At 40.2% G+C, this 27,063-nt stretch overlaps 2 protein-coding genes across 8 annotated transcripts in view; one reads left to right on the top strand and one right to left on the bottom strand.

Moving 5' to 3' along the window:
• FAF1 (Fas associated factor 1) overlaps nucleotides 1–16,564 on the bottom strand; it is a 327,508-nt gene extending 310,944 nt beyond the window's left edge. For 4 of the 5 annotated variants that reach the window (XM_042845001.2, XM_065553822.1, XM_008167963.4 and 1 more), the window contains exon 1: nucleotides 13,822–16,564. In XM_042845001.2, the coding sequence (XP_042700935.1) occupies nucleotides 13,822–13,866 (45 nt within the window). In that variant the 5' untranslated portion in view covers nucleotides 13,867–16,564. Of the gene's footprint in view, nucleotides 1–12,420; nucleotides 12,457–13,821 lie in introns of those variants that run through there. The other variant, XM_042845000.2, reaches the window with a different exon arrangement.
• A 32-nt stretch (nucleotides 16,565–16,596) lies between these two features.
• CDKN2C (cyclin dependent kinase inhibitor 2C) lies at nucleotides 16,597–26,181 on the top strand. Of its 3 annotated transcripts, none has more exons than XM_042845003.2 (4): nucleotides 16,597–20,423; nucleotides 22,800–22,972; nucleotides 23,188–23,252; nucleotides 24,298–26,181. In XM_042845003.2, the coding sequence occupies exons 2-4, from the start codon at nucleotides 22,900–22,902 to the stop codon at nucleotides 24,676–24,678; spliced, it is 519 nt and encodes a 172-aa protein (XP_042700937.1). In that variant the 5' UTR covers nucleotides 16,597–20,423; nucleotides 22,800–22,899; the 3' UTR covers nucleotides 24,679–26,181. The 3 variants fall into 3 exon arrangements, with proteins under 3 accessions (XP_042700937.1, XP_005284958.1, XP_023960716.1); XM_024104948.3 differs by lacking the exon at nucleotides 16,597–20,423 and adding an exon at nucleotides 20,483–20,916; XM_005284901.4 differs by lacking the exons at nucleotides 22,800–22,972; nucleotides 23,188–23,252 and having other exon boundaries at nucleotides 16,597–20,916.
• The last annotated feature ends 882 nt before the right edge of the window (nucleotides 26,182–27,063 follow it).

Below are 27,063 nucleotides of genomic sequence, written 5' to 3' on the forward strand. Positions count from 1 at the left end.
ATGAAAAAATAGCCAAACAAATTATTCAGGAGGGTTTCCTTCTAGAATAGTGTTGTATTGGCATTTCTCTCTCCATCCGCCCCCATTTTTTGGGTAGTCTTAGTTATTTTTATAAACTCTTTGGATTAAAGATTTACCCATCTTCCTGAGAGATTTACAGAAGACCTTTAACAACCTTTTGGGTTCTCCATAAACAAAACAAACATTCTACATTTCTCTTCCCTTATCCTTCATTAGATTTACTTGGGTTTGATCCTGCTTTGAGCAGGGGGTTGGACTGGATGACTTCCTGAGGTCTCTTCCAACCCTAATCTTCTAGGATTACTAACAGTCGTATAAAAAGAGAATATGTTTTTAAGAGATCTTCTAATTCTTGGGATTTATTCTCCCTGTAAAATTATGCTGCTGTATATGATTAAATTCCCACAACCACTAACTGTTGTCACCAACAGTCTCAAGATTCCCAGTTGAGAATAAGAAACAGAGGAGGATTAAATAAAGACTGAAGCCGAACTGATGCTTTCCATATGCAAGTACCCTTTGCAATGGAGAAAAAGTATTTTTAAAGAAAGTAGAATTATTGTGAATTAAAGTGTCTATTCAGTTACAGTACTGCAAAAACAAAGAAGCTATAACAATACCATTTAAGGAGAATTCTGTCAATCAATTTTAAAGTTTCGCAAACATGAATAGGCTATAACTGGTAAAAAAAATCCCAGAAGCATGGTTGTGATCTGCTGAGGAGATAATAGACAAGAACACCCTGACTTTAAGAAGCAACTGCTGCTCTCCCTGTGCTTCAGATTCTAATTTGGTGGACTGTAATGTTTGATATTAATTTAAAAACTATCCAATACAAGACAAGCAAGGAGTTAACTTCAAAACAAGAATGTAACTTTATAGTACATCTCCCACAAACTTCAGGATTTGCCTGAACATTTTCTGAAAGCATTCTTGCACCCATGGGAGAAAGAGAGCTGCTCAACCAGCCAGGCACACAGTAAAGACTCAGATGGTCTACTCTGATAGACTGAAGATGTGTGACCAGTGTAAAAGGCCTTTGATTTCTGCAGAGCATGGTTTGGTTTGAACCGCACGTTGTCTATTTAAATCAATTCATTCTGAAGTTAAGGATAACTTATGCCTCTCTAGTCCAGCCAATTGTTGTGCCATTTCCTTTCATCCAGGCTATGTGGGACAAGTAACTACCTGAGGCTTCCGAGCCTTTTCATGCTGGCACTTTGTGGTAGTCATAAGTTGAGGTTCACCTAATGGTTCCACCCATTAAAAAAAAAAAAGTGGTTCATGTCCTGCGACTACCAGAGAGAAGCTTGGGCTTCTACAGAAAGAAGATGAATTCATGGATTAGAGGAACTTACTCCTGTTATACAATAAAGGCAAGAAACAGAGGTATGAAATGTACGCTGAACCTTAAGTACCACTCAAATATTGAGGAAGTCACCAGGCTCACAAGATACAGAACTTGGGTTGAATCAAAGAGGACCAAGAAAGCTTTCAATACTACATACAAAAATCAGATGTACTTAGCCCTTTCAGAGTGTTGAACAGGGCTCAAAACAAAGTAACAAGTTCTTTTCTTTATTTAATCAGGAATTCAGCCAGGGTAAGGCACCAATTACTTGAAACACAGAGTCCTGGGTTATCTATATGGTTGGCCCAGTCTCCAACCAGGTGCAGTCCTACTTAAATCCTGGACTCTGAGAGATACTGTCACCACCTTAGTGGCATTCCAATGCAGCATCACTAGTTATGAAGATAACAAAACAAGGCTCTCTCTCAGGAGTTTATTATGAAATTTCAACCAGTTCCTTGGCCAGCTCTTATTTTACACTAGAGAAGCTTTAGAGGCAAAGAAAGTATCAAGAATTATGTTAGCATCATCAAATAACTAAATTTTATATAAGTAATGACTGGCAAAATGAATACAGGACACTAAATGGCACAGTTTTAGGGATAACTAGACATCTGAAAGGTGGTCTGCAGTCCTGAGATATTTCTCCTAGGTGTTAAGATCACACTGCTGTACTCATGGGCACTCCCAAGAATATGCAAATAGCATCCTTATAAATCTCTGCTATAAAGTCCCTCCTGTGATGTAATTTGTCAAAGGCCTTTTGAAAGTCTAAATAAATTATGGAGTTAGGATGTGAGATACAAAGTACTGTCATGGATCAGAAACTGGCTAAGAAACAAGTTCTATGCTAGGACTGGTGTATAATCTTTTTATTAATCATCAGAAAAGGGATTAGTGAGGAGGCAAAATTTGCAGGTGACAAAACTGTTCAGGTTAGTTGAGACTAGAGAAGACAAAAGCACTTCAGAGGAACCTAACAAAACAGAATATTGTGGACAACGCATACACCTTATTGGGTTATTTACTGATATGTTATTAGAGAAGACTCTCTAAAGACTAAAAATCTTTCCCATAAAAGCCGATGTGACCCTTTGCAACCTTCATTTACCTTGGAATTCACTCTTGGTACATTTTGCTCACCCTTCAATAAGTTCTCTCAAGCTTCAAACATACGGAGAGAAGGAAATACAACCTTCTATTAACCCAACATTCTGTAGTTTCAAAAGTACATTTATAAAACATTTGTCTGGCCCCAACCTTGGCTTTTTCAGAACGAACAACAATGTAATTAATCTGACAAGAAATACAACTCATCTAAATGTTAATGTAGGTTAACAATTATATATTGGAAAAGAGAGAGATGAACCAAGCAACTGATTATGTAACACACCTACATGTAATCACCATTGGCTCTGAGAAAGTATTTCAGATTTAGACGTTTCCCCCAGAGCATAGGAATGGCCATACTGGATCAGACCAATGGTCCATCTAGCCCAGTATACTTTCTTCATACAGTGGTCGGTGCCAGATCTAATGTTAATGCAAAATAGGACATATGTGAAGTGGGGCAACAGTCCTCACTGCCTGATGTGACCACACAGGTTAAAATATAGTCTGTCTGATTAAGGGCTTGATCCTAGTCCCATTGAAGTAAGCATCAAAATCCCCCATTGACTTCAATAGCAGGTCTCATATTCTTCCTCAATACTTTTAAGTCCACTTCGAGCCAGAGGTATTTGACTGTGCATATTCTGGTGAGATTCTGCAGATAGTTATGATTAAATGCTGTGGTTTGTACAATTATGTAAGTGTTTTTCTTCACTTTCCTGTACATTTTCCCCTACAAAGAAAGGGACAAGATTTTTGTTTAGATGGGTGCTTTACTGAACATGCAAACCACTTAGCATGCATATGAACTGCTTAAGAATGCAAAGATTGACATTGACCACCTATTGTACACTAAGACAATAACATTGTCTGTAGCCAATTAATCCTGTATCAAATCCCCTCCTCCTGTTTCACTTGTGCCAATATATTAGGTAAGTGCTAGTAAATATGAGACCAACCATTTTCAGACACCACTGCAGGGAGTTTGATTGAGACACTGTTGAAGCATTTAACACTTGTGGGAGAGAAAATTAAAGTTCATTCTTATGTAAGTTGAAACCAGTTCTGGGAAGAAGAATTGGTCTTTCTTCAACTAGTCCCCCAAGGGACGAGTATATATTATGGAATTTGAATTTTAGAAACACAAAAAAGTCAAAAGAGTAAATTTTACATAGTCACAAGCATATTTCCTGTTCCTTTAAGATAAAACCTGGTGGCCTAGTGGCAATGCCCCAATTTATTCTTCAACCAGCGAAGGACTTCAAATACTATGGAAATTAATCTCAGTCCTATGGGAAAGGAGTGCTTATACTTGTAGACAGTTCTCTCTTTTAAGAGTATAACCTTTTCCGTCTTCCTAGAAGTAACATGGGATATTAGAAGTGGAGAAAGTCTCAGGACTCCAACAGTGATGAAGCAGGCTACCTACCCTGCCCCAGCCAAAAAAAGAAATAAGCAAATTTGGTAAGTGTAGTTCCTTCACATGACTGATAGTTTCCAAAGTACTTTTCATACAAACAAAAAACACTTATGTTGTATTTTCCATTACCCAAACAACCCCCCACCTTTTTTCACTCAGCGAAAATGCATACCTAGCTCCTATGTCATGGATATAATCATGATATTTCTTTGTTGAAGGAATCAAAGCTAATTTCACTAATATAACAAGTGTTAATGGACATAGCATTTGAGAAAAAAGCCTACCGCTACCACTCCTAAACCAGTAATGATAGCTCTGTTTCAGTGACCTACTGCCCCAAATACCTACATGAGTGTGCTGGCAGACCTGATGACATGATTACTGTGGTGTGAAGAATCTCTTCAAGCACCTTTAGTAAGGAAAAGTTTCAGAGTAGCAGCCGTGTTAGTCTGTATCCGCAAAAAGAAGAACAGGAGGACTTGTGGCACCTTAGAGACTAACAAATTTATTAGAGCATAAGCTTTCGTGGACTACAGCTGTAGTCCACGAAAGCTTATGCTCTAATAAATTTGTTAGTCTCTAAGGTGCCACAAGTCCTCCTGTTCTTTTTTTAGTAAGGAAGCCACCATAAACTTCTTTCTGAAGTTGAATTAGTGCTCCAGAGTGAATTACTATGGTTCCAATGCACACAAATCATGTAGTATTCTCATTCATCTCTATAAACGTCAGATAGTATTTCTAATTCAATATCTACCATTGCATGGGAAACAATAGCCAGCCTCACCATGAATAGTCAAAGTTGTTACAGTACAGTAACAGATTAGCATTCCAACTGCTCAGGTTTTTAAAAAGGACACCATTCTTACTCTCAGTCTTCTCCAATTTGTTACTCTTCTGGTTCTGTCTTTCAATTCATATCCTGTCTAAAGACCAGAGAGGTTACAAGTAAATCATACTAAATTTGTTCTGAAGAACATGAGCTTTAGGACTTCGGCCGAATAATGAAAGTATCTAAACAAGTTAAGTATTCATTCTTCAGAAAAGCATGAAAAACAAAAGATAATACAAGCAAGGTTTTGGGAGCAGACAGTGACAATCACAATAACCAAGCCAAAGAACACTAAGCGTACAATATGCTTTTGTAGTCTCTCTTGATGTTTCATTTCTAGTGCTAATTATATCAACAAAACCATTTGTGCTGCAAACCAAAACGTTCAGTTACCAGTCCCAATGCTATTCCTGTTCGATAGCAGCACCAGAGCTGTAAAATGTAGGGCTGAAGCAGAAAGCAGGGAAAGAAAAGTTATTATATATGTTAGACTCATAAGTATAAATTTCAATACTTTAAGATTCTCTACAGTTCTTTCTTTTCAGAAGTTCTAAGCTTGTGCTGTAGCTTTTAACCTTAAAAATAATCTTTATACACACAGGAACTAATTAGAGATCAATTTTTTTCATCCATAGACAAAATGTAATCTGTACTATCATCCCTGAAATCCTAACGAAAACACTTTAAATGGTTTGTTGGTGTGGGGTTAAATTGATTTTAAAAAAAGGAAAAGTCTGGTTTCTGACAGCACGCCCTTTAAATACTATGCTCTACATTTTATTTGTGTCAGGTGTTTTGTTTTTTTAAAATGTATAAGGATTTTTCCAACTCCGCTTTTCATTTTTATAAGATCTTTTCAACAAGGGAGAATCTAATTTTATAGGGCAATCGGTAAAACTATACACAAAGTGCTATCAAATGCACAAAAACTGAAAAATGGAAAGAGGGAGTTTACTATATTTCTTTCAGTTTTATTATTATTAGGTGTCACTTGTAGCAATACTAGGTTCAAAGTTTTCAGACAAGGGTGACTTACAAGGTGTCCCTTTTAACAAAACTGGAGTTTTATGGACAATTGCTAGAGTGCTAAACTGTAAACCCTGGCAACTGCAAAATTTTTGAGGGAATAATCATTTGTGTATATATTAGTCTCTTCAAATGATTATTCCCTCAAAAATTTTGCAGTTGCCAGGGTGTGTGTGTGTATACACACACACTACTCCAAGTAGAGTGACGGTTTAGACAGCAAACTCTTGCCCCAACTGATTGGAAAAATAATGGATAGTAAGCCACAGGAGAAACACACCACACTACATTCATGCAATATTGTGGTTAGAAAGTTTCATGCACGTAAAAATTAGGAAAGAAAGAATGTGCAGTTATGATTCTACAGTAACTAATTCAATCATACTGCAGATTCTGTATATACTGAGGCAGCATAGTTATCACAGATAGCAAAAGAACAACATATTGTAAAATGAAGGTAATAAATAATGATCCTCCTGTGAGGTAAGGATAAGAAGCTCTGTGTATTGGATATTATTATTAGGGAGGGCTATCTTACAGTTGCTGTAGGAATGAAAAATATGAGTAGTCTGGCTTATGTATAGATGGTTGAGATTTCAGGGAATGACTATTTACAGAGAACACTTATTTTATTGTATATGTCTGATGAGGAACATTGGTCTCATCCTGCATGTTGAAGTCTCTCCTTATACTCTGGCTCCCCTTCCAAGAGTACTGTGACAGGAAACCCAAAGAACTCCCTCTTGTGGGGATACACAAAAACATGGAAAAGGGAGGCAAAAATGGGAACTGGACAAGAGGAGGATCTGCACAATGACAAGAAAGAGGTCTTCGGTGGATTTGTCATCTCCAAGACAGCTTCATGGATGGTAAGCAGCTTTTTGACTCTTTGCTAGATCTAGACAGAAAATTCCCGGGGGCCTTTCTGTTTTTCCAATATCCTCACTGGAGAAAATGTACCTAGGTACTTCTATTGCTCTCATGGCCTGGTAGATGAGCACGTCACAAATGTTAATGAATTTATATTCACAATATCCTTTGGAGGTAAAGAAGCATTACTCCCACATCACAGTTTAACTGAGGTGAAGATTAGGTGACTTGCCAAACATTACACAGAAAATCTGCAACAGAGATAGGAATTGAATCCAGATATCCTTAGTCCTTGTAATGTGTTAAACATAAGACCAATCCTTCCTCTCAGGAAGGAAAGCTAAGGACGCCAATTCTACTAGGTCTTCAGTGTCCTTGGTGGAAAGTTTTTTCTGCAGGGCTGCGATTGAGAGGTACTGTCCAGCCCCCACTATAAGCAGCATGGTAGGAGTAGGAGGGAGTATGTCTACACTCCAGTTACTTTTGATATAGGAGGCGGTTTCAGCTAAATTTACGTTACAACAGCCCTGAGGTAGCTCAAATTTATACCAAAGGCTGGTGTCAGAATACAGGAGGTGCAGAAAATGGCTTAAAGACATCTCTTCCCACCTTTCCTCTACCCCAGATTCCTGCACTGATGATAGCTTGACTGTAACAGAATCTGGCCCAATGTGTCAATACATAGAAAGCTAATTAAAAATAAAGTAAAAAATTCAAAAACCAGCATCTAGTCTTCTTTTAAGCTGAAAACACTGTTTTGAAAACAAATGTACTTTCTCAGTTATAACTTCAGCGTGATACAGTGTGTGTGGACTTACTAGTAAAACAAGAAAAGGTTCTCTGATTTTATTTTTAATAATCCCAGCAGGAAACTAACAACGTGGGTTTCAGTTAAATTATGTGAACATACTATTTGTCCTTACATAATTATACCAAGACCCATAAGAAACAGTTTAGTAATCTAAACATCATGTTTATCTAGACGATATTCTAAGTATCTAGGATCCATGGAATTGCAGGTTCCAATTCCATTAGGATTTATTCAGCCTTTTTTTTCCCTCGTATCAGCCTCCAGCTAATAGGAACCCAACAAATTTGAAGACGCCCACCCCTTCCAGCTGCTGGTATGGAGGAGAAGCATTCTCTCCGCATGCTTCCCATTCATGCCCTGCAATGTCCTGGGTGCTATAAGGGTAGGTTGTGGATTTCTGTTGCTCTACCTCCATCCAAGAGCCTTTCATCTGCTGACATAGGAGTTTTCAGAGTAGCAGCCGTGTTAGTCTGTATCCGCAAAAAGAACAGGAGTACTTGTGGCACCTTAGAGACTAACACATTTATTGGCGCATAAGCTTTCGTGGGCTACAGCCCACTTCTTCGAAGAGAGTGTATTTCTGCTATTCCAACTTTATTTAAACTTTCTCAAGCAGCAGCACCAAAGTGAAATTTACCTAACACTTTCACTGATGCTCCTGGGGTTCTGAAGAGCTGCAGTGAAACTGACAAAATTCTGAAGCTTGAGAAAAGTTTAAGAACAGCAACAGAAGCACTGGATTTGTCTTGTCTGCAGATTTTGGAGGTAAGCACTGCTTCAGTTATATGTGATTCACCTTTCGATATTTATCTTTGCAACCAGAAGGACTAGCATTTTATTTTATTTAGCAATAGATGAGAGCTTAGACTCTGAAGAAGTTGGGGATACTTTCCCAAAATATTTTTTTTACTCAAGATGGACAAAAGGATCTTTTAACATTTGCTCAATTACAACTGGTAGGACTAGGCCCAGCGTCACACCACATCTTTTCATAGAGAGCAAAAAGTACACAGAGACTTCAAGTATGCCTCTACCCCGATAGAACGCTGTCCTCGGGAGCCAAAAAAATCTTACTGCATTATAGGTGAAACCGCGTTACATTGAACTTGCTTTGATCCGCCGGAGCGCGCAGCCCCGCCCCCTCGGAGCGCTGCTTTACCGCATTGTATACGAATTTGTGTTATATCGGGTTGCATTATATCGGGGTAGAGGTGTATATTGGTTCTGTATATGAACTTCTAGCTGTGAGGAACACAGGTAACACCAGCTGCTCCCTACAATCAAACCTAGGGTGACCAGACATCACGATATCTAGGCGTTTGTCCCGATATTTCGCAGTACTCTGTTTCGTTTTTTTCTCCGCCGGTGCACTCCGCTTTTTTTGTTTTGCTCCGCCGGTGACCTTCCCCCCACATGTGTCCTGTTATTTTCTTCCTCTCATCTGGTCATCCTAATCAAACCACATATGAAAGAAAACTTCCATATCAATTTGTGACTACTAGACAGTTTGCACAGTGAACACAGAATAATAAAAAACAAATGTAGAAAACTATCAAGAGGTTTGTTTTTCTTTGAGTGTAATAATAATTAGTTATTATTATTAATAGAGATATCCTATCTCCTAGAACTGGAAGGGACCTTGAAAGGTCATCGAGTCCAGCCCCCTGCCTTCACTAGCAGGACCAAGTACTGATTTTTGCTCCAGATCCCTAAGTGGCCCCCTCAAGGATTGAACTCACAACCCTGGGTTTAGCAGGCCAATGCTCAAACCACTGAGCTATCCCTCCCCCCTGTAATAGTTTGCAGGGGTTTAATCAAACACAATCTGAAGTCCTCTTATGCTATATGTAAATAGCAGTGTTCTCTCAACACATCTTACTTCAGTCAAGATGAGAGACAACAAGAAACCTCAGGTCCATCAATGCCCTCCTCCCATATCATCACATGGTAGTACATCCTACGTAGCATAGGACCACCTAGTACTAATTGGCAAGTCCAACAATTCTCCAGGGAACATTTAAAAAAGACAACAGCCAAGTCCTGGGTCAGGTCTACATTACCAGCACTTTATTAGTGTAGCTATACTGGTACACCTCTACCCCGATATAACGCTGTCCTCGGGAACCAAAAAAATCTTACCGCATTATAGGTGAAACCGCATTATATTGAACTTGCTTTGATCCGCCAGAACGCGCAGCACCGCCCCGCCCCCCCCCCCCCCGGAGCGCTGTTTTACCGCGTTATATCCGAATTCATGTTATATCGGGGTAGAGGTGTATACCATATAAACAGAACACTCATAGCCGCTCCCCCACCCCCAAGCAAAATAAACTACACAAGTAAGATCACAGTTTTGCCAATATAAGTATGTCTACATCAGGGGCTTTTGCTGGCACAGTTATGCTGATCAAGGATCACATCTCTTCACATCCTTGACTGACGGAGCCATGTTTGTAATGCAGCTCGAGCCTCGGTTACATTAAAGTCAGTGGGAGTTTTGCAACTTACATTAAACTAAAATTGGCCAGTGTGCCTTTGGAGCAATTCTTTCTAGACCCCAAATTTCAGAGATGATCAACAGGGATGGGCTTGCATTTGTGTCAATCACCTACTTGCAAACAGAGGCAGTAGCTGAGCTCCACAAGAGGTTCAGACTATTTGCCGCTTAGATCACACTAATGCTATGCAACATCCTACCCCTGGAAACCTAGAGGAACTCTCTCTGGGGCCAAAATGGCAGACCTATCATTTTTTTGCTGAATAAAGTTGTTACACAGAAATACTGAATACCAAGAGAACCATATCACCCACCAGCACCTGTGCTTTTAAATTCAGGACATTCCTTTTTAATTTGATTGTAAGTTCTTAATTAAACTATAAACTATTCAAAAGAGGGACCAGCTTTTACTCTGTGTTTATATGGGGCATCCCAATTCTGACTGAAGACTCTAAATTATATTATTTGTGTTATTGTAGCTCTTTAGGTAACCCAGTCATAGATCAAGGTCCTGTTGTGTTAGGCAATTTAAAATAATATTTTCCATTTCCCACATGAACTGGAGATATGCCCTGTATTAGCTCCTTTAGCAATGCATATCCAATTCCCTCTTTAATGAATTTATGCTACCTACTTCAAATACTAACTTTTTGCAGTTTGCCCCATATTCCAGTCACATAGTGAGTGAAAAAATTCTGAATTGCATTTATGACAGTAATTAACGCTGGTACATACTTAAATTTACTACCATGCATGATCCCACTGAGGTCAATGGTACTACTCACAGCATATAAAGTTAAGCATATACTTAGTCTTTGCAGGAACAGGGCCTAAAAGTACACCTCCAGGGGGGACGGGGACTGTACACTCTGGCAGATCAAAGCAAGTTCGATATAATGCAGTTTCACCTATAACGCGGAAAGATTTTTTGGCCCCCGAGGACAGCGTTATATCGGGGTAGAGGTGTAACAGGCTAGGCAGGGTGCTTATGTAGCCTGTTTGCATTCATGCATCCTTTTCATTCACCCTGTGATGTACAAATAACCTCATTTATATCTTCTTAGAGAATTACAAGTTTAGATACTTTCTCTTCATAACATGTGCCTTCTAAAACTATTTGAGTAGTCCTATTCTTAGCTACTGTTATCAGGTTTTAATCTAACCACATGTAAATCTCACAATCACGTAACTAAAATAATACAAAAAAATAGTGCTGTAGGACACAAAAGTAGTTAGAACAACCATAGTCAAATGGAAAATTAAATGTAAAGTATCGGGTGCTCTTCCCATTGAAGTCAACAACACAACTCCCATTGACTTCAGTGCAGCAAGATTACGCCCTATGTGTCTCATGAAAACACCCAATGATAAAAATTTCTGAGTCCAATGGAGAATTTTTGTGGGGATGGGAGCCCTTCCATGTTAAAAATAATTATGATAGTGACCTCTGCTTGGTAATTTTTTTAAAAAGGTTTGAAAAACAAAAATCCCCTCCCAATTTAGCAAACACTAATTGAACAGAATTGCAAATAATTGTTTTAATAGTTTCCAGTGTATATAATGTATTATAACTAAATATCTTGCACTACTATGCTCAAGGATGAGAACAATATTTGTTAGTTACAAAACAAAGAAAATATAGCAGAGACAGCATACAAGATTATTTTGGTGAAATCCCCCCCCCCCCCCATGGCTTCTGTTTTGTTTTTTATTAAGTTGTTGGTGAATGACTAGCAAATTTAAAACAACACTAGATATTTAAAACAAAGCTGTCTCACCAATTCCTAGCATTTTAGAGATGCAGGTCAAATTTGGCATAAAAATTATTGACAATGTCCCTTTAACTAATGTAAACAGTATCATGCCATGGGAAGCAGGAAAAATTTAAAGAGGGCCAGAAACACAGTAGGTGGCTACTGAAATACAAAAGACAAATGAGAGGCTAGGGAAGAAAGGGTGATTTAAAAAAAAAAAAAAAAAAAGGAAGAGGTGCTATATAAGTGCAAAGTAGTAGTATTAAAATCTGCAGAGTGTATATGAATTAAGCGTTCTGTTTTACGACTCTGGTAGGATGCACAAACCAAGGCCCCAATCCTGCAGTTGGATTCACACACATGATCCTCGCAGCACCATGGAGTTCCAGCAACATCAATTAGGTTCTGAAAGTTTCTGCCTACATGGATATGATAGCAGGCCTGGGGCCCAAATTCATTTTCTGTGGTATGTGGGGTTACCAGAATCCTTTGAAGGAATTACAGCTTAATGACATATCATTGGGGGTATGTTATTCCTTACACTGTACTGTTCACTCCAAATATCAAAAAAATTGAGGTTACCTGTAAAGCTGTTTATTAAAATGTCAAAGTAGATAAACAAGTATCAATGTCACATAGTCAAAGTCCTATGAAAGGAAAATATCCACGCATCATCCCTTTAAGAACATGACCCAACATGTCACAGCAATAAACAATAATAGATTGCTTACTCTTATTGTTATTACCACCATAGCAACTAGGAGTCCTACCCCAGGACCAGGGTCTCATTGTGCTAGGCACTGTACAAACAGAGAACAAAGAGATAGATTGTAAACTCTTTGGGGCAGAGACTAAGTATAAGATAAGAGACAGACAGAGGAGTACAAGGGAACAGTGAGACAGAATTGGTCAGCATGACAGGCAGTGGTCTCAGCACACCAGCAGCCTATTCGTTATCAAGTTTTTTTGTAGGTATCTCAGCAGAGGAGAATATTTTTTAAAGACACATTAAATTATATTTGTTATGATCAAATAATTCTTATTAAGGAATATCTTTATGAATGTATGTGTATACACATGTATACACAGGCATTCAAAAAGAAGAGGTAAAAAAAAGCTTTTTTTTAATAAATAATAGATATAATCACCAAATGAAGCTATGTTCCTAGTGAACTGCTCAATCTTTTTAAATTTAGAGGTAAAGGCCTAGGCCCCAATCCTGAGAGCTAATTTAAGGTCTTTCCATGCACCAAACAATAGACATGGTTTAAGAAATTTTTTTAAAAAACATACACGAAACAAATACATGCAAGACAATGGAATCAGACACATTTACAAGTTGTTTCACACACATACACACACACACACTCAGAACCAATTTCAGTTTACTGTATCCTTTAAAAGGAGAAGGGAGAGAAGTAAATGCCTGTTTACTTGTTCATGAGAAAACAACATAGAAAAATAAAGCTACTACACTGAACAGATTAACGAAATACCTGCAAACCTGTTAAATATCACTTTCAATTGGAAACATTTGCTTTGGAATTGAGATTAAGGTATTCTGGGGATTTTTTTTTAAACTTCCTTGTATGGTGAAAGACTTCCCAGTGAACATTTCTCTCTCTACAAATATATATATTTCTTCATTCTTATTTAAAAAAACAAAAAAACTTCCTACACATTAAAGCTATCACAGGTGGAGCCAGCCATGGTCCCAGTGTGCTTAATGTTTACTTTATGATGGAAATTAGTACCCATCTCCAGCACAGCAAGTGGCCTATTGACAGCTAAGAGGTTACACACAGTGACCATTGGGAGAAGAGAAGTTTTGTATCCTCCAGGATTTTGCCTGGACTGGGCGAGCTGGGCTATCGCTTGTCTGAGGTTCGGGAATGGGGGCAGGGATGAAGGTGCCTTTATTAGCTGCGCGTTTCAGAGACACCCCTCGAGTTCTGGGAGCAGGGCAGATCTTACAAGGTAAAACAAACGAGCGAACAGCTGTTGGGGGGGTGGGCTCCCCCCCCGCAGAGCCGAAGCCTGGCACAAAGAAGGGGTGGCACAGATATAGGGAGAAAGAAGAGCAGAGGGGCGGGAGACTGAGAGACTGGGGCAGCGAGGGGGGTGAAAGGTACCTGAAAATCTGCCAGGATCATTTCTCTGTCCATGTTGGACGCCATTGCAGCCGGCCGGGTCCCCTGCTCTTGTCTGCACTGTGCACCTGGAGCCTGCTGCTGCCGGGGACCGGGGATGGGAGGCTAAGAGCTCATGTGAGCTCCGAGCCGAGACAATCCCCCTGCTGCTCCCCCGCTCCTGGGGCCGCTCCTCGGGCTCGCTCCGGCGTCGGAGAACGGGGGGGTCCCCGGCGGGCGCGGGCGGGAGGAGGGGGCTCGGCTCGGAAGGGGCAGGGGCGCAGCCGGCCCCTCTGAGCAGCGCCCTCCGCTGCCGTGCCACAGAGAGGAGGAGGCAGCGCTGCTTCCTCCCTGGCTCGCAAAGCGTCTGTCGCACATTTTGCCTGTCATTGAGGTCGCAAAGAGATGCTTTGCGGCTGCCACGTGACCCTCCTGTCAAGCGCCGGCGAGAAGAAAAGCCGAGGGGGGGGGAGGGGAAGGAAGGGGGAGAGCGGTTGTGTCTTTCCGGCTGTCCGGCAGCGCCGAGCCCTGGCGCTGGTGCTGGGCCGGCGGGCGCCGAGGGGAGCGGGGCACAGCTGGGAGCGGGGCGCTGGAGCTGCCAGGCCCGGAGAACGCTGCAAAGGTGGCCCGGCTTTGCGCCAAGCCGCTGGGGGAGCCGCGAAGGGATTGCTAAGGGTCTCCCGTTGCAAAACACACCCCGCAAACTCGTGCCGCGCCTCGGGGCGTTTAGAGCCGGCCTTAAAACCAGTCCCCATCACAAAGGAGGGAGTCGCTCACTCCAGACCAGGGAATAAAGCTTGCTATGTCTAGGGGCCACTTGGCCCACGTTTAGGCCTTTCCTGAAGTCATGATCCGCTTCGTTATACAAGGAAACGTCGCCCTGCACTCCTACGTCTCAGTAGGCACTGTTGAGGGAAGCCCTGGGGGTGCCAGGGTTTTAGAGCGAGAAGCTGGATGAGGTAATAGCTTGTATTGGACTAGCTTCTATAGGTGAGAGAGACAAGCTTTGCCGCTACACCGAGCTTGCCTTCAGGTCTGGGAAAGGGACTGATAGGGTTACAGATAACTACAAGATGATACAGCTAGTTCAGCGTCTGTTCAATCTTGAATTTAGCTGTGACGCTCGGAGGACCTTTCCCAGACCTGAAGAGGAGCTCGGTGTAGCTCCAAAGCTTGTTTCTCTCGCCTACAGAAGCTGGTCTAATGAAAGCTATTACCTCACCCATCTTCTCTCTAAATCTCGGTGTCATTGGAGGGTTACAAGTAGCTCCCATTGGTTATGAATGACTGCTTTCTTTTTCAATGAGATTCAATATCTTGGTTTATTTTAACTTCATCCATTCTGCTTGGCATTTTGACATAGCTCTATATTAATGACAAATATTTCACTTTTGAAACAATTGCTCATCGGTATGATGATTGGGCTATTTCTTTATACATATTTTCTGGCAATCCCTAGTTTGACCTGGATTACCTGTTCCCATCTAGCATGACAAAGACCTAGGTGTATTTATGTTGTGAACTATACTGTGTGTGCCTGAATTAAGGTGTAACTCAATGAAGCTATGAGTCACAGGATGAAACATCAAATCATTATTGTCCCATTGAGGCCTAAGCAAGATACCATTTCTCCCTCCAAATACACTCCCATATGGAAATGCCTCTCTCAAAGAGAACACCCATAGAAGTGTTTTAGCTATCTGTTGTGTTTATAATTAATGCAGGACTGAGATAGTTTTGCCTTTCTGTAACACAATATCTGGTTGCTTTGTATATAAACAGATTGTTACTGATAAACAAAACAGGTGCTTTCATTGTGACATATATAAATATAGTGATTCAGCTCCAAGCCAGATTAATTGTTCCTTAAACATAATTTCCTTTTCCTTTGATAATACATGATTTTTTTTTATACACTGGGCAAACAGTGACTTCCTTTTAATGAAAAAAAAATACAAGGGATGGCTAGACGTGCAAGATTCATTTCTCAGTCCTTGTAACTCCTCTCATATGGGAAACAACCAATTTGTCATAGGTTTATGATCCAACAGATGTTAATATGCATAATAGCCCTTACTCTTAGGTTTCCCACAACAGTACTTTAGGTCTCAGCTCCATTACATATAATCACTAAGCTTGTTTCATAATATTTATGCAAGTCCTAGTTTTCAGTGTTGTTTGTTCTTTTTAAATATATGTCCCCTAATGTTTTCCATCTCTCCTCTGGCTATATACACAGTTTGACTCTAACTGGTTAATTAATCCAACTTGTTTTATTACACGCCCTACATAATTTCTAGTTACTTCGCTGACACCTAAGGTCAAACACAGAATCAATCACACAGCCTTCCTAACATTAAACGATAGACAAGATCTACATTACAACATATCTACGATTCTAGATATTCTTTTCTATTCTAAAATATATAGAGTTAGTTCTTGACTGATTTTATTTTCGCGATTGTAAGACGATATATACAAGCCTGTTCGGAATAGATGTGCTTCCTGCTGATCATCGGGAAAATAATGGCAGGATTGATACTAACAGGGAGGAGGGGGGAGAGGAAAACAGAGAAAGAATAAGTCACAATGGAAGCCAGTAAAGAAAAGGAGGGTGATTTAGGGAAATAAACATTACATGCAAGTTACGAGCTGCAGACGATCATCGAAAAGTTTAACTGTGTCTGTCTGCAGGTTAGACCATTTGCTCACAAGAAAGCGGTAAAATAGCAGGACATAGAATTATTAAGGCACATTGCGAGATGCTAATAAGAACGGTGACCTTTATGATACATTTGGCTTGTTTCATATACTAGACAATCGTTTTATAATTTCAAGGTGAACTATGACCATATCAAAGCCCTACTTGTGATGGAAAGCAAAATATGTCATTCAAATTGGATATTCTACTTTGTCCTACTCCTGTTCCAATTCATGTTGGCTGGGTTCGCAGTAAAGATTTACTCCACGTTGTTCATTTAATAATTCTAGTTTAACTTTACAGAATTTATAGATGACACAGCTATTACTGCCACACTATCTCCTTTTTCCACTGCTTGACATTACAGACAATTCTGTACTCTATACGCTATGTGGTTCAATACCAGAGACAGTATATACTCAACTATAAACCAATCTACCCACATATTACGACAGAGCAACTATAATAAAGGCTGAAAGGCAAGTTTTGTAAATTGGATTAAAGCCAACTATTTTCTGTCAGTAATTTAAAATTGTGGTTTAGTAAATAGCGCTGCAATATTACTCACGGCCATCAGCTGTAGTCAAAGGTTAGTTACCTGGTACTTATCAAAGCAATATTTTAAGCGAAAAGTATCCATCTTAAGTTAAATAAAGAGCAGGATCGGGGCCAAAATGAGAAAAAAAGATGAAAAATACTAAACCTACGTTATGTCACATGCAATCCAGATTACAATAATATAAATAACTTAGTTTATTCCCCTCACAACTCTTAAATGAGCCCCAAACTGGGCGTTTCCTATACATACTGGATAAATTATAAATGGTACTTGGAAGGTAGGGAAGTCAGGTGGGTACATGTTTGCAGTACTCCGTGCGATGTCCGATGATGATATCTGTGTGCAGAGGGTTTGGGGGGGTTGACTGTTGTGTTGGACGCCGATACAGCTCTTTCTGTTTTATAAGATATGTCTCTTTATAATTGTTAACATTAATTAATTACAAACAACATGCTCCTTCCTACAAACATTTTAAAAGGACATACAAGGCATCAGGTGGTATGGTGCTACTTTTCTGGTTGGTCAATTTCAGCTGCAAAAGAAAAAGAGGCCTTCACTGTCTCAAAGTAAACTATTTTTGTGACTATGACCAGTCACTTGTTAGCTGAAATTATTAACAAAAGAAGGATTCTTCTTCTTTAAGTGTCGTATGCAAAGATTAGTAAAAGAATATAAGATTTATGGGTCAACTTCTGCAGTGACTTAACCTACATATAATTCAATTAAAGTTAATAGACTTGAACTGGGTGTAAGTCAGCGCAGAATGTATTTGCAAGCTACCTAGTGCAACACCCTATTCTAAATAATATTGTCATATAATGCCTGTTTTCAGAAAACCAGTGTTATTGAAAACATACATTTCTGGAATTAACTGTGAAGGTAGTTAAAAATCACACTTCTGCCTAGAAAATTGTTACCCCCTATTGTTACTTATAACACGTAGGTTTATTATAACAGAATTTTAATAAGTATTTGCTCTTTTTTCATCTTGTTTGCTTTGTGCATTTGACAACAATGTGACGATAGTCAATTTGACTATTTCCTGTGCTATTCATTGTAAGAGCCCGTTCATCAGCTTCCCTTGTTGCTTGTGTCAGTTTTTCACAAAACAATAGGGAAAAGAAAAACATTTTCAACATATTTCTAGCATTGGGCATCTTAAATCAGGCCCTGGACTTGCGCTGCCTCGCATACAAAGCTTGCATTGTTGTCAATGGGAGTTTTGCCTAGTAGGGAATGCAGGATCGGCTCCTTTAATGATCTGATATTGTTTCTAAACACTTCCATTTAACAACATCTATTGAGTTAGCCAGAGTGTGTATTAAAATTAACGTTTTGCTTATGCATGGAAAATAGATTGACAGATTATTTATCAAAGGAACATATTAGGTATACTTATGTGGGAGTCCGGAAACTGACGCCGAAGTACAGCCTACTTTTCAGAGCGATGACCTGTGTGGAATTCAGGCTTCTCAGGCTCACCGATTTTAGAGCAATTCAGTATTTAAAATCATTTACAATTCAAATTATTTTAGTCACCTCTGGCAATAAAATCCTCACGCCCTCTCATCGCTACTTCTTTCTCCTTTGACATACAAGTGGATCCCGCATTTCTTCCATTATAGTCATGTGTATTTTTCACTGAACAGGGCACTTCTCAGTTTGTCGAGGATGCTAGAGACAAGAGCAGCAAAGGTTTCTGCCCTGGATTATTGCAGTTCACGGTTAGAATGATTTGACATTGACCCTTTAGCCATGACCTTGTCTTGTGAGGACCTGGAAACTGCCTCCTTTCGGGATGAGAGCTACACTCTGTTGGCCCGATGCTGCTCTCATTGACTTCAGTGGCAGGTCCCACATTTACCTGAATGAGAAAAAGGACCGGGCCCGGTGACCCTTCTATGGACTGCGCACTTGAAGGCTGCTATGAACATGAACCTCCGTCCTAACTAGTGTCCTGATATTACAGCAAGAGAGTGTGGCAAGAACGGTGCCTGTTGCTACTTCAGCGGAAGGCAAGAGACTACAGCGTGGGGTGCCAGCCCCCAGACACATTTCCACAGCCCTGGGGTCCTACACATTGGCCTTGCAGCAGTGTCAAGGGAAATCTCCTCTTTAGGCCTCACCAGCGGCCCTCTTGCAAGCAATCTAGGGGTGGGTGGGGGGTTGTTCCTCTGGGGCATGATTTTAACCTTGGCTGCCACACGAGAAACAAGAGGCTGAGTGTGCAAACTGCCGCTCAACGCTCTGCCCCGGGCTGCTGGGGCCTGCGCGGTGCGCAAAGGCGAAGGGGAGGGTGTGCGCCGACACAGGCCTTCCTGCTCGCCTGGCGGCGGCACAGCAACTCCGCCGGGCCTCCTTAAATCTCTGCCGTTAAAATGTGGGCGGGTATTTCAACTCAAAAAGCGCTCAAATTTTTTTTCTTTTCAAAAAAAGCTGATGAGGTGAAAACAGGAGAAGGGGAAAGAGAGAGACAGAAACCGGCCGGGTGTCGGGGGCGCCACAGAAGCCGCGATTGTCCGGGCAGCCGGCGGCGGGTTTGGCGGATCCTGGCGAGGAGGAAAGTAGCTGCTGTCACTGAGGCGGCGGCTGCTTTGCAGGGCTGGGACCGGGGCACAGCCGGTGAGCGGCCGCGGCTGCCGCTTGGCGCAGGGGAGCCGGACCTGCGCTTCCCTGCTTCGGCGGGGTCTGGGTCGCATCGCAGCCCAAGCAGCGCCCTGGAGAGCCGCTGCCTCCTCCCGCTCGCTGCGGAAAGCGAAAGAGGAGCACCCCGATCCGCGGAGCCCTGCGGCACGGAGAGCCATAGGCGGGAAGGGCTCACCCCGCGGCTTGCAGCTGTAATGCCGCCGGGTACCTCGGAGATCGCCCCGGCCGGCTAGATGGAGCAGACGCCGCTGCTGGGCTTCTCCCCCTTTCCGTGAGCCCTGGCGGAGGCGCTGGCACCGGCATGCAGCCGCCCTCAGACAGCCACAGGACCCGGTGCCCTTCTGAATGCACCGAGCCACCATTGCTGGGGGCTGCCGAGCCTCCGCCTAGGGCGGCAGCCGCTGGGGACCACGAACGCGTTCTCTGCCGAGGCTCTGCGAGGAAGATTTGTTCTGCTGCTGAAACCGAGACACGTCAGGGTGAAGGCAGCTAGTGTGTGAGCTGTGCAGCGGATCAGCCTCCCGCTGTCTCCCCTTGGCTTTTTCTTTTCTTTTTTCTTTTTTTGCATACTTGGCTTGGAATAAACGCAGCTGCCTGCGAGGAAGGGGGGAACCCCAACCGATAACGGATGCATACGGCTTAAGAAGATTTCTCTGCGAAGTTGTTCCCGCTGAGTCTCAAATCTCGACTTGAATAAGGGTGGGTTGTTTTCTTCTTCAGTCTGAGTTAGTCTCCTAGGTATGTGTATATATATGTTATATGTAACACATATAAGATATTATATATTAATATATTTCCCCTTTAAAATGGCCAAAGTCCATAATGTGAGTTACTCTACGTGTAGAAGCAAAGAAATATTCTTTCAAGTGGAGCTGCAGTTTTGCTGAATAATCACGTGTGAATTTAGGGGCGGGCTCTTGGCAAGCAGTTTTTTACGAGTATTTACTACAAGGTCTACTCCAGAAGATTAACCATCCCAGTCCTTCTGTCAGTCTCCGATGTCATGCCTGGTTAAAAAAAACCCCAAACTCACCTTTTTTTCGATCGTCAGTCACCCTAAAGAATGGCCGAGCCTTTGGGGAACGAGTTGGCGTCCGCAGCTGCAAGGGGGGACCTAGTGCAACTTACTAATTTGTTGCAAACGAATGTAAACGTCAATGCCCAAAATGGATTTGGGAGGACTGCGCTGCAGGTTGGTATCCAGAGAGAGAGAAAATATTTCATCACTGCTACCTACGTGACCCGGGTTGCTGAAAGACAACGTTCTAAATAGGCTGGTGTAACAAAATTTCTGTATTTTTTTAACCTAGTTGGTTGCCATATTTTATAACTTTAGTGGCTCTAACTCCCTAAAATGACGTACTTGAAATACAACTGGCCCAAAACCATTATTTTAAACGGGGATCATCCTCAATATCAAATAGACTGTGAGTTTAATCCAATTTTATTATTGGGGGAAGGGGAAGGAAGGCAAAGAAAAGGTTGGTGAGATGAAAAGAAACCTTCCTAGCTGAGCACTGTCTCATAGATTTGTAAACACATACGTATTATTATTTGAGGTTTTGTGTTGTTTTTAAAAAACATACGGTAGAAAAATACATTAATGTTCTCGATTCTTTATTCTGGAGTGGATGGTACTTTTCCTTTATACGGTGTTTGTGACGAATGACCTTTCTGCATTTGGACACATGCTGCACAGGCACTGAGTACCTTTTAGATGTACATTAACAGTTAGACGAATGACTTAGAGTTCAGTCTGAATCACTTGCCTATCCATTCATAATTAAGGCTGAATAAAAATAATATTTTCAGACCGGACACTAGTGGATGAACTCAAGATTTCATTTCGGAGGCTATACGATTGTATGTCCTAATTTACAGTATTTAGATTTAGAGGCAGTAGTTGGAACTGATCCAACCGCTAAATATTGGAATTGGTTAAAGTTTTTTTCTCTTAGGATCATCATAATGATGGTGAAAATGTTAGAATACAGACGAAAACGTGAAACTGGCAATTTTTAACTAGGGTGAAATTCTCTGGCTATTTATCCTGTACACGGTGTAGGGAAATGTGAAACTAGAGTCATAGTTTTGTTTTTCTAAGTTCACACTTTTAAAAGCATGTCTTTGTTTTCAAATACGAACTACTGTTCACTTCTGAAATGTTCTTTTCAGGCACTGTGTTGTTTGCGACTGAAATCCAGGCACTTACTGGGTCTTTGGCTTAAAATCAAAATGCAGGATCTGGAAAAGAGGAAATTCTTGTCTGAACACAATAATCATTCTTATTTTTCTGTTTCAGTTAAACTCAAGAACTATACGATTATCCTTGCACTATTATTATTATTATCATCACATAAGTAGGGGATTGTGTGACACTGCAGGCACCTTATAAGAGAATGAAATAACTTGTATCGAAACCTCACACAAACTAAGTTCTGTAGGAAATCAGGAAACGTTTAGCCAATTTTTTTATCCTTAAAATGAGGCTGAAAAATTCAGTTGCGCTGCAGTAAATATAGGGCTTTAAAAAAATAACAATCACCAGACTTACCTTGAGAAATATTTTACACTGGTATACTACCCAGCTATTTTAAACATAAGCATTCATCTGATAATATCCATTTTTATTGCAGCTTAATCATCACCGATTTAATGAACCATAACTCCAGTCAAAACAGAGTTGTCTGTCTACTTATTTTCAGTCCGCATAAACCTGAAACATGCTGTGGGTAGTTGACAGAGATCAAGAATATTGTCAATCAACATTTTCCAATATTGTTCACTCGGTAATGAACCGGATGAAAGTGAAATTATATTCTCCTATGCAATTATGCTAATTTAAACAACTACTTATAAATATTTTCCTCTGCACTTTTTCTTTTTGATGATGAGTACTCATGCAGGCCTCAGATATTGAGTTTTCAGTATGACCTCCTTCAGGTTTGTTCCACGGGTCTCTCTTACCCCACCCCCGTCAACGTCCCCCACCCCCCAAATTACAATATCACTGCTATTTGAAGCCACAATTGTATCCTAAATCCGACTAGCATTACCTTTTATATCACACTGAAGTTTTAGGGTGCGCAAGGAATCGAGGATGGGCTCCCCAAAAGAATAACAGATACGCCCAGGATTTACCAAACAATAAGAAAAAAGGGGGGAAAAGAGGACGATGCCCTCACTTATTTTCCAGAGGTATAGCCGTACCTCTTACAATCTCTATCCAGAATTGAAAGGGATGGCAGGTAATGTATAGGAAACATTCAGTTATCTCTTATCACAGATAACCTTTCCCCAATCCCAACTCTATCCTATCCTATAATAATATGTATTTTACATGTGCCTTTTTCACAAAGCCTAATACACATTTATTTTTCAATAACGGCAGATTTTCAACAAATGCCGTGTAGAATTTGTAATTTGTGGTGACTAGTGTAACTGTAATCCTTGTTTATGCTAGTAAAAGAAAGCTTCTTTGCAAGATTTTCAAGATATCGGTTGAAAATTTCTAAAGAAGTAAAGAAGGTATTTTTCCCTTATCTGATGTTGATAATAAATTTGTCTCCTGCTAGAGTAGTTGAATACTTGGTCTTGAAAAAACATAGACTGTAACATGGGAAATTATAAACGATCTATCTTGTTTCATTCTTTTAAAGGCTGAAGGGACAGAAGTTCTGGCGAACTTTGGGGTCAGGCCAAGCCACTCAAACGCCTAATCAGAGATGTCCCTGTGCTCAGTTATAATAGGTTAATGATGTGATCAAACAAGGTTAAAGAAATAAAGTTTTACTTAACAAAAAGAATCATTAGGAACACTGATCGCTCTTCTGAAGACGGTTATTTTAAACAACATACATTGACAGATTGCTTAGACAGAAATTCTGAAGCTCTGAGATAAAAATGTTTGTTTTACAAGAACATATGTGAACTTTAAGTCATCGCTCTTAAGTTCTCCATTTTGGGCAGCACACAATGAAGCACAGATCTTGCAGAAAACGTTGAAGGATTATTTTCTTTATATAGAGAACTACGGGACATTTATACGGTCAGACTGACATTTAATGACAAGAAACAGACAATTTAAACATTTATTGGCGAGTTTATCCTACATTTTGTGTTACTGAAAGCATAAATATCAGAAAGCCATCCATCTTATACTTAACGAGTTTAAAGAAGTTAATGAAAGTTTCTCAATATTTATGATAAGTAAAACCGAATTATATGTAGATTTTAGCAATGAAAAAGTTGAGATAGAAGGCAACATTATAAAAAAGCATGATAACCTCAATATTCCACACTAGCTCATTTTGATATTAATCTCCTGTGAGATAGAAAGATATTTCTCACCGAAAGAATAAAATTCTTCGTAAACTTATTGTGGCTAGTGTAGAAATTGGAAAGTTAAGTTTACCCTCACATCAGTTTTCTATCGGGGTCCCGCTGCATAGGTAAAATAGATCTCCAACAGTGACAAAGCTCAAATATCAAAATGAAGATTCTAAAACAAGTGAGTGAAACAAGCAGTTCTGATATTATTTGGAGTATTATAACTCTTCTTTTTCCTCTTTAGGTCATGAAACTTGGGAATCCTGAAATTGCCAGGCAGTTGCTAATTTCAGGTGCTAATCCTGATCTGAAAGACAGTACAGGGTTCGCTGTAATTCATGATGCAGCCAGAGCGGGTTTCCTGGACACGCTGCAGACTTTACTGGAGTTTAACGCTGATGTTAACATTGAGGATAATGAGGGAAACCTGCCATTGCACTTGGCAGCTAAAGAAGGCCACCTCCCAGTAGTGGAATTCCTTATTAAGCGCACAGAAAGCAAGGTGGGACATCAGAACAAGAAGGGAGAGACTGCCTACGACTTGGCTAAACTGTACAAGAGGAACGATGTAGTTAAACTAATGGAAGGCAGCACTTTAAGTGCAGAAGCTACAGACATGAATTAAATCAAACACGGACAACTTCTTATTTGGACATTAAAGCTTATAGACCTTGTTTTTAATAACATTTATTACAACTTTCTTCTTCTTCTTTTTTTAAATAAGTAGTGCAAGTCTGGTGAAACTGCAAAGGTGTAGATTTTGTGCAAATGAATATATTTAAAAATCACACCAATAGCATTTTCCTGCACCTGCCATCCGCACAATGCTAGAAGAGACACAAATGGACATATGTTGATCGCTTTTGCTTAGTTCCTGCAGTGTATAATTTTACACTTTCTTCGTTTGTTTTAGTTCACTAATACTAAAAAAGATATATGCTAAAATGTTTTATGTTTCTGACATTTACCTTTTTAAAATGTTTTACTGTGATATTTTTTCTTAAGATCATGCCTAGCAATTTGAAGCACTGCTTCTGACAAAACAGGATATTAAAGGGTGTAGCCCGTGGTTCAGGCAAAGCTTGGATTTAAAGGACGTTTGGCCTGTAAAGACAGCAGGACGGGGCCCTACAAGTGTTAGGAAATAGCTGCATTTGGACACTAATAAGAGCTTGTAGAACTAGGTAATTTGCTTTCTAAATTGAGATTATACTTTTGTTTTTCACTGTATTTAATCTTTCACAAATCTGCTTCTGAAATTGATGAACAGAAACAATGTAAGTGGCTTTTTTGTTTGCCAGAGGTTAAAACAGCTAAGCTTGGTTGTTCGTGTTTTCTGTGCACTGAACAATGCACTTTCCTAGTTTCAAAACAAGCAGCAGACAACCGTTGTCAGAGGAAAGGGTATAATAAGGCTGTGATACCAACAGAGAGAGACTAGTTTTCTGGTCATTCCACAATCGAAGAGAAGGTAGACGCTATTTAAGAAATATTTGCTTTCCACCAACTTTTTATTTTAATTAACCATTTTACTATAGCTGCATCTCACAAAACGTGGATATTTGAATACAATGGAATTTAGAGGGTATCACGTTTGCTTTTAATAACATTATATTATCGCTTGCACGTGAAACGCCACACAAGCCTGAATATTCGAATTGGCAATACGGTTGGTAGTATTTCGGGGACCCATAGTCACTTACCATTTGATGCTGCGCGGTGCTGAGCGCATTCTGCTTCCATGAATGCAACGGGCGCTGACGATGCTCAGCACCTTGTGGGACTGAATTTATTGTCAACATTTGATACCATGTTCTAGGTGTTAGTTGTTTGGCAGATCAGCCGTTTGAAGTGCTTTATTTGTAATATTCTAAACATTTTGACTGCATTAAAGAGATGGAATCAAATCATTGTAAAATGAACACATTTACAAATCTCAACAAAATAGCATCGAAAGGGGGAATATACTTTAGTTACGATTATTTTAACTTTTCAGCAAAGGTTTTACCCCCCAAATCAATAACCATTGTTTGAAAAAAAAATTTTTTTCTTCAGAAACTGTTTATCACATGTTTAGTATACACTCGCTGTCACATTGCTGTGTTCTTGATTAAAAACCTCTCTGACAGATGGAGCTGTGCGCATTTATTTTCAATGTTATAATTTTTGTTCATAAATAATCTGTAAATCAATCCCCTAAATAGGACGCAGCATGTGGGTCACGTTATATGAAAGAATCTACACGATAAATTACACGAAGATTAGTAAAAGAAACATATTTTGAGTTATTAAAACCTTGGAGTGCAATTCACAATCCGATAGGGTTACATGGCCACAAACAAACCCCTGCTGGTCCTCACAAAATGGCCTTGTCACTTTGCCACTCAGCCTAAAACATTGCGTGATGTCCTCATTCTTTTCCCATCTTTACAACCAGTCATTCACATTATTCATCGTTACACTATACAGCTGAGTCTCCACTATGTTTTCTCACTTTCTCCCCCACACCCACAGGGAAACATTCTCTAAATCTGAAGGCAAAGTTCATCTGTGGAGCTGTCTTGCTTCTATGTCATCTGCTATACCTCCCTCCGGAGCTCGACAGGCATCCAGTTTTAATTTAAACCGATCCGGTCTAATTAGTTCCTTACTAAAAACAGCCTCGGCACCAAATCTAATGTCCCTGGGTTCAAAAATAGTGGTATTAATTGCAAGGAATATGGCTGAGTTACAACGGACTTCAGACCCCTTTTTATAGATGGAGGGTGTTTTCTAATGAGACAAGCTCTAGCTAGCAATGTGTATAAATAAAATACAAAAGCACTCCCCTGATTTAACGTTCATTTTGTTTACTCTGACATTTCAATTGTAAACAGTTCTTTATTTCTCAGAAACAAGATTGAAAATTAAACTTCTCATTCTGATACTTCTAAAATACTATTGTTTTCCTTTTTTTTTTACATCACGAAGTTTACAATCACTACAAAACGACTACTGGAAGGTAAAGACA

Source organism: Chrysemys picta, chromosome 8 (assembly GCF_011386835.1).
Source record: "Chrysemys picta bellii isolate R12L10 chromosome 8, ASM1138683v2, whole genome shotgun sequence".
In the NCBI taxonomy this organism is placed as follows: Eukaryota; Metazoa; Chordata; order Testudines; family Emydidae; genus Chrysemys; species Chrysemys picta.

Bases quoted from the DNA above. Each gene is read 5' to 3' on its own strand.
- CDKN2C (XM_042845003.2), top strand. From the start codon at position 22,900: ATGCCCTCACTTATTTTCCAGAGGTATAGCCGTACCTCTTACAATCTC. The intron at 22,973-23,187 runs GTAATGTATAGG...TGTTTATGCTAG, and splicing joins AGAATTGAAAGGGATGGCAG to TAAAAGAAAGCTTCTTTGCA. The intron at 23,253-24,297 runs GTATTTTTCCCT...TTTCCTCTTTAG, and splicing joins TTTCTAAAGAAGTAAAGAAG to GTCATGAAACTTGGGAATCC.